Source organism: Micrasema longulum, unplaced genomic scaffold (assembly GCF_059751315.1).
Source record: "Micrasema longulum isolate JH-2025_06_02 unplaced genomic scaffold, ASM5975131v1 h1tg002063l, whole genome shotgun sequence".
In the NCBI taxonomy this organism is placed as follows: domain Eukaryota; kingdom Metazoa; phylum Arthropoda; class Insecta; order Trichoptera; family Brachycentridae; genus Micrasema; species Micrasema longulum.
In genome coordinates this window covers 12,344-25,759 of record NW_028279230.1, presented here as the reverse complement: position 1 = coordinate 25,759, position 13,416 = coordinate 12,344, and the positions used below count along the sequence as shown (strand labels likewise).

At 30.6% G+C, this 13,416-nt stretch overlaps 1 protein-coding gene across 1 annotated transcript in view; it reads right to left on the bottom strand.

Annotated features, from left to right (window-relative positions):
* ct (homeobox protein, cut) overlaps positions 1-7,687 on the bottom strand; it is a gene marked incomplete at its 5' end in the record, with an annotated part of 43,629 nt that extends 35,942 nt beyond the window's left edge. The window contains one exon of the mRNA XM_088239075.1: positions 7,506-7,687. Within this exon, the coding sequence (XP_088095201.1) occupies positions 7,506-7,687 (182 nt within the window). The remainder of the gene's footprint in view (positions 1-7,505) is intronic.
* Between the last annotated feature and the right edge of the window lie 5,729 nt (positions 7,688-13,416).

The window sequence follows — 13,416 nt, the reverse complement described above, 5'->3', positions numbered from 1 at the left end:
CCATTCCGCATGATGCATAGAGCACTGCATTGGTACGCAAATCGCAGCGTAACTATCATTTTTGTTACATGAAAGTAAGGTGATCAGTCTTAAACCCCAGGGACTAAAAAATAGTCTGGTGTAAAAACATCTTTGTAAATAAGTATTTCGTGTCAACCCTGTGGGTAATCGAACCCAGGATCTCTCGCGTGGTAGGCCATCAAACTGACCATTACGCCACGAGGTGGACGTACGTTCCCGTTTTTAATTTCTTTTAATTACCATTGGCAAATGGAAGTAGTATTTTGTGAGATACATAAATCAATAATTTCATTGAGCTTAAAATGAATTAGCGCTTTCCACCTATTTGAATTTCTGAAAGCTGAATAATTCGCGAAAAATGTATTAAAAGTTGGTTTTTCAATTCTAAAATTCCGATGGTTAATCCCTCGAATGGCGATAAATCCATAAACGACAATGTCTTTCGGCTATTTAATGTCATGACACAAGCTCTCGGGTGCTTAATCGCCTAACAATATCCAATATTAGCTTTTTAAAACCTCCCCTCTATGAATATATTAAAATTTCAACAGGGCTTAAGTCTCGTCCAAGAGAGGAAAAAAATGAGAAGGTAAAGTGCTGTACAAAAAATGTAGAACGACTCTTATGTTTATATTAAAAATTAACGTTCGTTTTGCGTTGAGGGTATTAAACCAATATCGGAGACTGCCCTTACCTACTTTCGAGGTTGATACAGAGGGGGGGGGGGTGGTATAATCTAACACCTGTTTCAGAATTCTACCACCGATATCGGGACATTTTAGCAGAAAAATTTACAGTGGGTTTTGTTATATACTCGAAGTAAAATTACACAAAAAAGGAATAATAAACGAATTCTTTCACTTACATTTAAAGTATGTTTACGTCGGCAAAAATGCTGTATTATCTCAGCGGATTCAACGAAATATTAACACAAAAATAAAAACTTAACACGGAAAATGTTTCCCTGATTTTTTTTTAATGGTGGAAAAATATACCCCAAGGATACAATATTAATATAGAGAATCTAGCCATGAATTCTGTGGATAAAATAAAGTATCTCGAAGTTTACTTAATATTTAAATTTTAAAACACACTCTCAATATGTAACAATATATATATTTTTTTATGGAAAGATTAAAAAATATAATAGATATAAAGAGTAGTGTTATTATCTTTAAAACAATCATATGTCCACACATAAATTACTGTTCGTACATTCTGTTTTTAAGTAATGAAGGGGAAATTAAAAATATACAAATTCTTCAAAATAAGGCGATGACGATTATACTCAAAAGAAATATGTATTTTAATGTAGAAATGATGGGCAAAGAAATTGTCTCGCTCACAGTAAAGCAACAAATAAAATATAATGTAGAAATTTTTATACGTAAAATAATTAAGAGGTTAAAAAAAAAAATATGATCAAATTTAACCAACAATGTCGTGCATATGAAACTAGGGATAAAACCAAGATAAGATTACCAATGAGGAAAAAAACGGAGTCTCAAAACTCATTCATTGTACAAGGGATTTAAGCTGTACCATGAGTTACCTAAAGATATAAAAGAAAAAGAAAACATTAAAAATATTTTTTTTTTAAATTTGAAAAAATATGTTCTTGAAAAATTTGTAATGTTTTTAAAAGTTCATATAAGTTCTTATGGTGTTAAGATGAACTAACTTTATAAAGCAAAAATAAACAAATTAGAACAACTGATTTAAATTGTTTGTAAAGGCAATTATTTTAAAATAATGACAATAAATAATTAAAAATTGTTTTAAAAGTGCGTTCAGTGGTTTCTTGTATGAGGGTACTATTTGCAAACCCGGCAAAATCCATCTTACTTTATTTTGAGCAAATCACAAAAAACTGATACAATACGTAACTTCAACTTTTTTCAAACATCAATTTTGATAATCAGTAAATATTTTATACGCAAGCAGTGATGACACACGCATGATTATGTCAAGAAACAGTAGTGAAATAATAAATTCAATTTTATACATTCCAACCTTACAAAACTCAAGTAGAGGTTGCCATGTTTGCAACAAACTCGATAATTTAAAAGTCAAGTTCTTAGAAATAAAGTTGTATTTTTAACTGACAATGTTATAATTATTGTAAAAAATTGTATTCTGAATAAGTTTAAATTAAAATTTCAATTTTTTTAGATTTTGCCGGGTTTGCAAGTAGTACCCTCGTGTTAAGAAGTGAAAACATAATATATTTATTTGACGTTTGTTTTTTTAAATATTTTTATAATTTATGCAATTTTCATAAGATCGTCTTAATAACAATTTTACACCCTCAATAACGTTTCGATATAAATTAATATTCTTTGTAGATTGTTTTATTTTCATCACAATATGTCGTTTCTCGGACGTTTTGATTAGATTACATAAGTTAACACCTGCTTTAAATATTTTTTAGCCCAAAACAAATATTATAATCAATTTACAAATTGTTTTCCAACAGAACTTAAGGAAGCTGATTTCCTTTCGGCACAGGAACAAGTGTCAGCAAACATCCCTTAAAGGTGGAAATATATTTTACCTTCTGAGAAATTGATAAGAGATAACGCCTCTCCCACGGTTATGAGATAAGGGATCAAAAAAATATGTATATAGGTATCTTAAGAGAGACGGAAAAGAGTAGACTTGCATAATGCATCTAAATTATAATGAAAATGATAAATATTAGTATTACTTAGAAAAACACGTTTCGGTACAGTAAATGTGTACATACATTGGCGAGCTTATGGCTAGATCTTCCAAATCAAAAACAGACTGTAAGTTTGTCAAGACTAGTACATATTGATTTTTTACGGCTGTTTGTTATTGGGATTGCGGTCCAGGCGGATAAGGAATACAGTTTAATGTGTGAAATAAAACTCGATGGATAATCTTACGTAAATATCCTGAAAAACGAAATCAAGTGAAGATACGTCCGCCTCGTAGAGTAATGATTGGCGCGTTCGCTAATCACGCTTAAGGTCCGGATTTGATTCCTGCCAGGGTCAACGTAAAATACACATTTTTTTAAGGTGATTCAGAGCTTTATTTCACTGTTTCTAGACTGTTCCTGTCGAAGTGTAAGACCGATCACCTAACCGTCATGTAAGAAATGATTGACACACGTTGTATTTGTTTTACCAAAGAATGGGAATGCTTGTATTATATTTATAAACACGACTATATTTTTGGGAGACTTCTTCTTAAGTGCTTTTAACACCTGTCGGTGAGAGTTTTTGTTGATACAGCTATTTAAAAAAAAAAATTCAACTAAATCAACCAAAAGTTATTTTATGTGCAAATTTACGTCGTTGTTTTATGCAGGGGTGGCTAATTTTTATGCGCCCTTAAAAAGTTTATTTTTTGTTAATACACCTGCCAAGTATATTATACTTCGGAATGTGAGTATGGGTGTTATGTGTACCTACGTGTTGCTTTTTAGAAAATACCCGTTTGACTGTATCTGGCGGGTACTGAAAAATACACAAGACAAAAATATATTGTTCAATGAACTGATTTTTTGACGAAGTAAAAAAATCTTCGACGCATTTGCGAAAATATAAGAATATTTTTACTGACGTCACGCTATTACTTGAACCAGCTGATGAAGCCACGAGCCCCGTAAATGCATAGATTTCCAAATTTCTTCTCGAAATTGTTAAACATCTCTATTAACGAATTACAACAGGGATGGAAAATACCTTGAATAAGGGAATGTGGAAGTCTAGGCATTTACAGGGCTTATGACCTGTCATTGGCTGGTTTAAGTGGCCACTTTACACACTGTGTCACATGGTATAACCATATTTATATATTTTTTAACGTTGCAAAAACGGTCGTTAACAACGGGCCTAAATGGTATTTATTTATTTTAATAAATTTTTAATCATCAACAATATTTTGGTGTTTTTTAAAATTATTTTATTTGTCTACCGTTTTGCCTATGTTTGAACATCCATATTTCTTCAATGTCAGGTCATAAGACCTGTAAATGCCTAGACTTCCATATTCCCCTCTCAATAATGTTTTCCCTCTCCGTTGCAATTAATTTAAATATTTATATTAATGTACAATTTTTGTGTTTGATAGAAAATAAATACGTAAATTGATGAAAGGTGTTTTAATCGCACTTTCATTTCAGTGTGGCGTTAAGATAACTGAAATCTACAGCTGAATAGGTGTGTTTTAGCATTATTGAGCAACGCAAAGTAGCCACGTTGAATATTCTTAATGAATCCATTAATTACAAACGATCCGCGTTCGTTTGATATCACCGCGATCTATTGATAGGTTTTCTGATTTTTCTCCAAACATTACGATTCCTCGAACTTCCACGGCGGCGTTCTTTAATCGGGAAAAGATCAAAGGCGGCGATCACACATGCCCCCACCCCTAGATAATAAAACAAAATGGTTTCCGTGGTGTGTACATAACAAAAAAATACGATTATTTTTTCTGCAAAGGCGCGATAGCGCCGAATTCTTTATCTTACCTGGGTCCGTATTCTAATGGGAATAAAAAAATATTCTTCAATTTTATTCACAAAGTAAAATGAAGTTTTCTGAATGAAACATTTTATAAGTTTACAATTTTTACTGATGAGAATTTTCGTCAGATGAATCTTACCCGCATCAATAATAGTTTCGGCTCTTTAACTTGACAAAGATCAACAGATGGAAGAATTGAAGGAACACACATGTTCAAACATATAGTGAATGTCACACAGTGTGTAAAGTGGTCACTTAAACCAAACAATGACAGGTCATAAGCCCTGTAAATGCCTTGACTTCTATAATTCCTTCTGTAAAACGCTCTTTTTCTGTGTTGTAATACATTAATACAAATATCCTATTGTAATTTTGAAAAACATACTTAAAACAGTGTTCCCATTGACGCTAGTTTGTTTTGTTGACATTTGATTGTGTCAGTGGCTGTGGCCGAGAGGAAGAGGGGGTAAAGTCAGATAACGACTCGCCATAAAACTCCCCGACCTTTGTTTACACGGAAACCTTTTTTCATTTATTTACCCCAGGCAATAAAATCAAGAGCGACAATGGGCGCCCCTTTACGAGCTTTTCTGATTTAGGAAAAAATGTTTATCTAATTCATAGGCAAGCGCGTCTTCGGGCGATACGAATCCCAAAAGCTGTAGACACAAGCAAACAAAAAATACATACATAATACGGTAAACAAAAACCTATCATTTTATATGTTAACGAACTTCCGCCAATGAGTAAAAACGAACCAAAATGTCAATTCTTTTGTAAGTAAAAATCCAGGGTTTTGAAAAAGGTAAACAATTAAACATAATTGAAAAGAAAAATTAAAATGTTAAGTCGTAAAAATATTGACCACAAGCATTATGCGTGTATAATTTTTAAATAACTCCGTTTTCCTTGTAATATATAAGAAAATGTAGAATGCAACGTTTAACATTAACGATTTTAAATGCACATTCAAGAAATGATTGCAGATATTTTTATAAGTTGCATTTAACAAACTAAGTAACGTAATGTTAACCGTGTCAATTATGCTCATTTCGAATATGAAAATAAAATTCCTACTTGAATTACCAACGATTTGTTTGTTTAATTATTAAAAAATCCACTAACTATTGAAAGTCGGTAAATAGATTTCTCCGTTGCATTTTGTTTCCCTCAGAATATTCTAATTAATGTTTTAAAATGGCTGCCGTTCACCTGTCATTGTGCCCGTTGTCTTAATCAAAACTAAACAACATGGAAGGTGGATGAACTCAGCAGTTTATTGCTCAACGGTGTTTTTATTCCATATTTGATCTGGATGTTTGAATGCAGATTAAATAAATATATTGTATGAAGGAGACGTACGACGTTAATACAAACACAAACTTTGTAAACAATAAGTTTGTTTATATATTGTTAACAGCGATACATTTTATAGTATCGTATGAAAAAAGTGTTAAAAACTTAAAAAGTTAAAACATTTACAAAACGTGATTAAGATAATTTCTTTTTTTTACAGTCACAAGGAAAATATATTGAAATTAAAACTTCACAAACAGAACAAAAATGTATTTAGCAATGTCAATAAAAAAATGGCATATAGTCTATACCCAAATAACATATTCTAAACAAGACTTCGAAATAAGCTATATATGTATTTCAATTCCCTTAAATCTCAAACTGCATTACGGATGAAGAGATTTATAAAACGCAAGAAAATTTGTTCCGAAGAACTTAAATTACAAATTGTCGTGTGAATGGTTTTTCAAAAAGATAATGTTTTGTTTGAAAAATGTGTTCTCTCTCTATGAAACCTTTGTTTAATAAAAATCTTAAGTAAACGCGTTTTGACTGACTCTTTCAAGATAAAAGGGCTTAAATTTATACTTAATCCTTTCAGTTATTTGGATTGTGTCCAAGTGATAACCAACTCCAATAAAGTAATGAAAATAAATCATGATACGGTCATACAGCGTGTAAGGGTTGAGTTAGTTTGTTGAGCGGTAACCGTAAATTGTTAAGTGCTGGGACATTAATAATGCATTCTTGTAGCTGTTAAATATACCCCAGATAACAGAAGTAAAGATTATGTAAGCGTAAACTGTAGCTGACGTGTACGAAAGGTATCTAAGGGGTAATAAAAACAGGTGGAAAAATGAACTAGTTCATCAGCGCATTGGTTGATTAAATAAAATATTGGTAAATTGGATTATTACGTTTGATTAGTTTTAAAATATTTTTGAAACAGATCTTTAGAGCGAATTAAAGGAACATTTTAAAACACTACTTAGCATATGGGATTTTGATTTACCAAGATTCTAAGAAAATGCGTAGTAATTAATGAATCTTTCCAAAGGATTTTGAAAACTCCCGATTTAATTGAATTAATGCAAATATCTGGATACAGTAAATAATTGATGAAAAAAAATGCACCGCAGTGTTTCTTGATATGAGAAAAATTGATAAACCATGTATTTGACAGACAAAACCGATAGAAAATGGTAATATGTATCGTAAGGATAATAATATAGAAGAAATACTTGAAAACGTTTTTTGAGGTAAAGCATATTTTCAGTAGGAACAAATTATAAAGGTGTTATAGCTAAAATACTTGACCCACTCACGAAAGGTTCCAGGTTCAATTTACGATGAGAACATAATAATCAAGTACTGTTTTTATCAATCCTAAGTGTTCTGCGATTAAAAACTGTAACAGGGATTCCTGGTCTGTTGTGGTTTAAAAAAAACAGATATTTAAAAAGAATTCTCAACACTGGAATATTATATTTCTTAACTTTTAACTGTTATTCTAATTTGCCTTAGCCAATTAATGATTAGTTACCTAATTTTTCCCGTGTTTATTAATATTAAAAAATAACATTTATGTGTGTGTTATTTGTAAAATTTATTTGAACAATTTATGTTATACAACGCTTTATGTTTGTTAAACACAGCAAACGTTTAAGTTATAATTATTTTTGTATTTACCTGACTTCCCGCTTGATATCGTCGTAGTCTCTCTGCGTATCGAGTCTTGCTTCAAGCCTCGCAATGTGTCTTCTCTTGTCGTCTAACCTCTGCTCCAACCGTCTTAACTGCTGAGCATGGGCGTCCCTCAAGGCTCCGAGAGACGCTCGAAGTCGCTGGACATCCTCGCCGAGCTGGGAGATCTGAAAATAATAAAAAGGAGTCGTTAATTCACAAACAATATATCTAGTGAGAAAAGTGAATAAAAAACTGTAATGTAAGTGTCAAAGTTATAATAGTAATAACGAGACAAAGCGCAAAAAATATAACATAACTGACTCGGAAAAATTGATATTTTGTAAAAAAAAAATTACTGTTAATTTTTTGTCAAATTCCTTAATAAACATGGGAATATGGTGAAACCAAGCATTTTAAAACTAGAAAAAAACACAAATAAAATCAAAGATTTAAGGATTTATGAGGGAAATTCAGATCCAAAAAACAATTGAATACAGTGCCGATTTTAATGGAATCGAGCCTGTAATATCATTAATGATATTGAAACAAACTAACCACTAAACCACGAGGCAAATTGATGGCTTAATTTAAACAGTATTTTTTAGATTGGCAGATGCTTAAAAAAGTTTTAACGGTTATAAAATATATTGTACACATTTAAACGTAAATAAAAATGTACTCATTGCGGTTAATCATAAAATTGGTATCAATTTTTTTTATTTCTAATGAATTAAATAATAAAGTGAATATTTTTACAATTTTGCAAAACCAAAGTAAATAATCTTATCTGTGCGGTTTATTAAACCGCAAGTGTAAATATGTCACTCGGTTTGATCGCATTACAAGTCCAATTTAAGTATCAATATATTCGACAACAATGCAATTCGTTCCCGTGGGTAGATTCAATACACTTTTTGTATTGGACCCCTAAAAAACTCGAATAGTGTGGGGTGCTGTCGAAATCGATTACTGATCGGTAATTACCGATAATTTCAAGTCTGGGGTGAGAATGATCCTTGTTGGTTAGCCGCGTGTTGAATTGTTGAATCGGTGGCGTTCGCTTGTTGAACAACAATAAAAAATACATTGTCGGAACTTCAACTAATATCAAACTATCAAATAAATATAATAAATTGTCAAATATATGCGTTTTGAAAAACTTAAGTGGTTAGAAATGGGCATTACACTTTGAATATTATAACAGAAAAAATATATCGATATAGTAATCCAGTAACATAATGTAATACATTATTTATTACTCTCATTTCTTACTATAGTATAAATTGAGTTTCTATAAACCATATCTTAATTATGTTTTTGTATTGATTTTAATGATATTATTATTTTGTATATTTGATTATGTATGAATCTAAATTTATATAATTTATATTTTAATATTTATTTCCGATTTTTTTTTACATTGTCTTCTTTGGAATTTTATTATGTATACTTTTTTTTCTGGATTGTTTTTCTATTACATCACAATTTTAATTTGTATTTTTTATTGTTAACTATTATGACTTAACACGGGCACAGCCTGAAAAGCTCTAATAAGTTCATTAATATTTAAAAGACTGTGATTTTGAATAAATGAATAAAGTAATAACATGCTTTATTCACATGATTAATATTTAATGAATAATATTAAAAACAAATTATGTTTATTTTTACATTTTTTGTAATTGATTGATGACTTGAATTTTTTAAGTTCTAGCGAGTGGTTTTTGATATATAATAGTCATACTTTTTTGAATTGTTTCAATGTCTTAAAGACAGACTATTTCGATTTTGTTTTTTCAAAAATGTTTGTTCAAACAATATATAATTAATATATAAACATAACCAATAAATACGAAATATTTTAGAGTTTCTTTTCTGTTACTTTCATTAACACTAATTTGCACTATTTATTTTATAAATATAAAACCATTGATCGCATATTTAAAATACTTTCTGTGATTGGGAACCACTGTGAATTATTGCAAGGGGGTTATCCGATAGATTTTAATACGTTACTCACTATCAATATGCAGCAGTCAATATTTGTATCAATATACTTATAAATATATTATACCATATTTCAATATGGTCACAATAATGTTGGTCTATTTAAATCATAAATATAGGGGAAGCTGGTGCATTATTGATACTCGCGATTCGATTAGGAATTATTGAGAATATAAAAGATAATCAGATTTAAAAATTCGATCGGGTTATGTATTTGCGTCACACCCTAATAAAATAATTATGACTTCAAAAATGTTTTGTGAATCAAAAAAAAATAAACATAATAACAAAAACACAACATATTTTTTTTTTAAATGCATCTTATTACTGTATTTTTCAAAATTGGGATGCGTCTAATGGCCCGGCGCGTCTTATCGTCCGCAAAATACGGTGTACATAAGGCACGGTTTTCTGTTTAATTTATTATACATTACACGTATAACGATTTTTTTCGAAGTCAGCTGGTAGAGGTACAAATAATTTAATGCTGCCTTCAAGAATCAACCAATAAAGCATGTGTTATTCGCATTGAAATCAATTTGTGTTTTTTTTAATTGCATATTTTTTAATTCTTATTAAGTTTTTTTTTTCAAATTTTTGTTTGTAATTAAATTTAACACATTTTTGTTTATCCTAAATTAATACCTAGTGAAGCTGCCATGAATATTTCACACGTCAAATTGTTTTCGTAACTACTTTTAAGCACTTATTTTTTTTTTTTAATTGCAAGTAAATTGTATGTACTGTGTTTTTTGCTAATAAACGTCATATTTCGGTACAGAAACTCAAAGATTGAAACCGGTAAAATGTTGACATAAAACGTGTTAATTTAATGAATAATTACATTACGACCCAAGTGACGTACAATGCAGTGTCCTATGCGTCATTATGATGATGAGGTGTCTGCGTATTTTGTACAAATAACGAGACTACAAACAAAAAGTACAGGTGACAAGATAAGATAGAATTGAGAACGATGTGAAGACAATAATGTTGCTAATAATTCTCTCAAGTAAGTAAACAGGTAATTGTTTACTTACGGATCTCGTTTTACAAGGAAAGCTTGATTTACAATCATGTTTTTTACAAAGAGAACATTATAAATTATTGATAAAGCAATAATTGCAAAACATAGAGGCTTATATTTTCATTCAAGATAAATAAGATGAATTTAAAAATAATAAAAAAAATGTCGCGATCGTAGAACTACGACAGATGTGCCAAAAATGCGACTTTGACTTATCTTTTATATTTGATTTTAAAAAGATTTCACAAAAATTTTATATTCCAGCTTCGAAATAAATAATATATGTAAAAAAATAACCCCCGTATCAAAGAATATACTTTTGTACTGATCGAGTTGTGAAAATGTTAAGTTGAAGAAAATCACATGCGTCGTTACTCTACAATCATGATGGTATTCTACGTGACTAAATAATAAAACGAACTTATAAGTATATAATAAAAGTCTATCAAAAAAAATTAAAAAAAACAACATTGAAACTTCAGATAGAGGGCAGAGTTAATTTATTATAAAAAACTATTGATTACTGTCATTTCTTGGTGGAACTTCATATTAATCAAAGTAAGTCAAATACTATAGTTATTTTATATTTGACAGAAGTCAATGAAAAAAAAAGCGGCTACTAAAACCACGCTTTTTAAACGGTCATAAGCCATGTCAATGCCAAGACTTTCATATTCCTTATCTTAAGTGTCCTTAATGGAAAATGTGCTTAAATAAAATAAATAAATAAACGTACCAAAAAAACATCGACATTATTAATTAAAACATTTAAGCCAATGGATAATTTTTAACCATTCTTATAAAATCGTTTTTAAACGGTAGAGTTTATTTTTTAAGCATTTTTCTAGAAGATAAACAATCGTCTCTTTATGACCAGTATGTATATTTTTACAGTTTCTACGTATTTCTAAGAAATTAAATGTGTCACAGAAATCATATTTCTTGGGAAAGTGAGATATGAATGAACTTCACTTCATTCGACAGTAGAGCTTTTGCTTCTTGAGAACAGAAGCGTCATTATGAAATCAGTGACTCAAAACTCTGTATTTTTGGAAAATGGAAAGCTTCAAGTAATTGTTGATGAAACAAACTGGTTTATGAAAAATTTTCAAAATCATTATCATAATTCCCTTATCTGCACTGCTTTGGTAATCTAATAGGAGGGTAAGCGCAATCATTTGTAACATAAAAGTGGTTAGGATGATCAGTCTCATGCTTCAGGTATCCGTAGAAATTTTAGGTGTTACTTCAAGAATTTTACTCACATCAATAAATATTTCATTTCTTTCAATTTTCGAATTTTCTTTCATTATTGTCATCACCATTATGTCCCTATCCGCAGCCTGTGGTCCATAGGGCATTGCAATGGTACACCAAATGCAGCATATATTACTCAGCTGTTACATGATGTCGGCCTCGTAGTGTAATGGTCAGTGCGTTTGCCTACCATGCGAGAGGTCTCGGATTCGATCCCGGACATGGTCGATTTGAAATATTAATTTAGGCGGCCTCCGTGGTGTAGTGGTCAAGACGCTTGACTCAAGCACGGAAGGTTCCGGGTTCGATTCCCGGTGAGAACACAAAAATTAAAATTTGATTTTTCTCAAGCCTGGTTGTTCTGTAATGTAATTCACCACTGTAATTGGGCCTCCTGGCCTGTTGTGGTGCAAAAAAATGCAAAAAAAAAAAAAACGGTGTTTTTACACCAGAATATTTCATAGTCCCTGGACTGGTACCTGAAGCGTAAGACTGATTATCTTACCTTCATGTAACAAAAAATGATAGAGATATGAAAAAAATGTGATCAAGATACGCTGCGATTGGTGTACCAATGCAGTGCCTTATGCACCATTAGATGCGGCAAGGGAATGATGATGATGTAACATGAAGGTAAGGTATAAAAGTAAATAGTATAGAAAAAAAAATCAAATATCAATTATGTAATTATATTAATCAATAAAAAAAAGGTGTCGGTCTAGGATTAATGAAATGTTGCAATATAAAAGTTTAAATCAATATTTCATGTACACTTTCCCAGTAGGCGAATACGCCAACCTCTGCACAACGAGGCGGATCTCCACTCGATTATTTTTGTCACGATTTTAACCTGAGAGCAGACATCGAGTCGAAAAGCGTCGTCCTGGGTTCTGGTTCTATTTCACTCACAGAATCGTATTCTTTATCCGCCTGGACACAGAGCGTTATAATTATAGATAGCGTTTGATGTAAGTAAAGTTCTAGAATAATCTTACGATATTTTGACATAGATAAAAAAAGGTGTGTCTACGCGTGAAAAATGATTAATTTCAATAGTTTTGAATAACAAGAAACGAATTAAAAACGTCCTTTAGATGATGCACTATTAAAACGACGCTATGTGAATTGGCCACGATTATTACAATTAAACAGTAAATTTTGTTGGCAGAAATCAAGGGACATTCAGTTCCTTTGTAAGTTTGTAAGTAAATATATTTAGCACGAGACAATAAATCTAAATCTAATGTCACAATTTATCTACAGAATAGATTCAAAGTAAGAATAATGAATAATATTTACAAGGGAAATATTTTTCTAGGACAGAAAGATTAAATCCAACATATTTATTGTCGCGTCTAGTAAAATGGCTTCGTACTGTTAAAACAATAAAGAATTTCAAATTCAAATTAAAACTTAATTAATTATTAACATTAAGTCCAACGCACCGTTAGCAAGCATGTGTATGAATTATATAGTGTTTAACGTTTCTTTTCAATATGATTCATTTTAAGAAAACTGCTTTTTTGACATTTGACGGTAATCTAAAATAATTATATTGCTTAAAAGCGCTAACAATTAATCGTAAAATTTATTGTGTGAGTATGATACAAATTTTCGTTCATT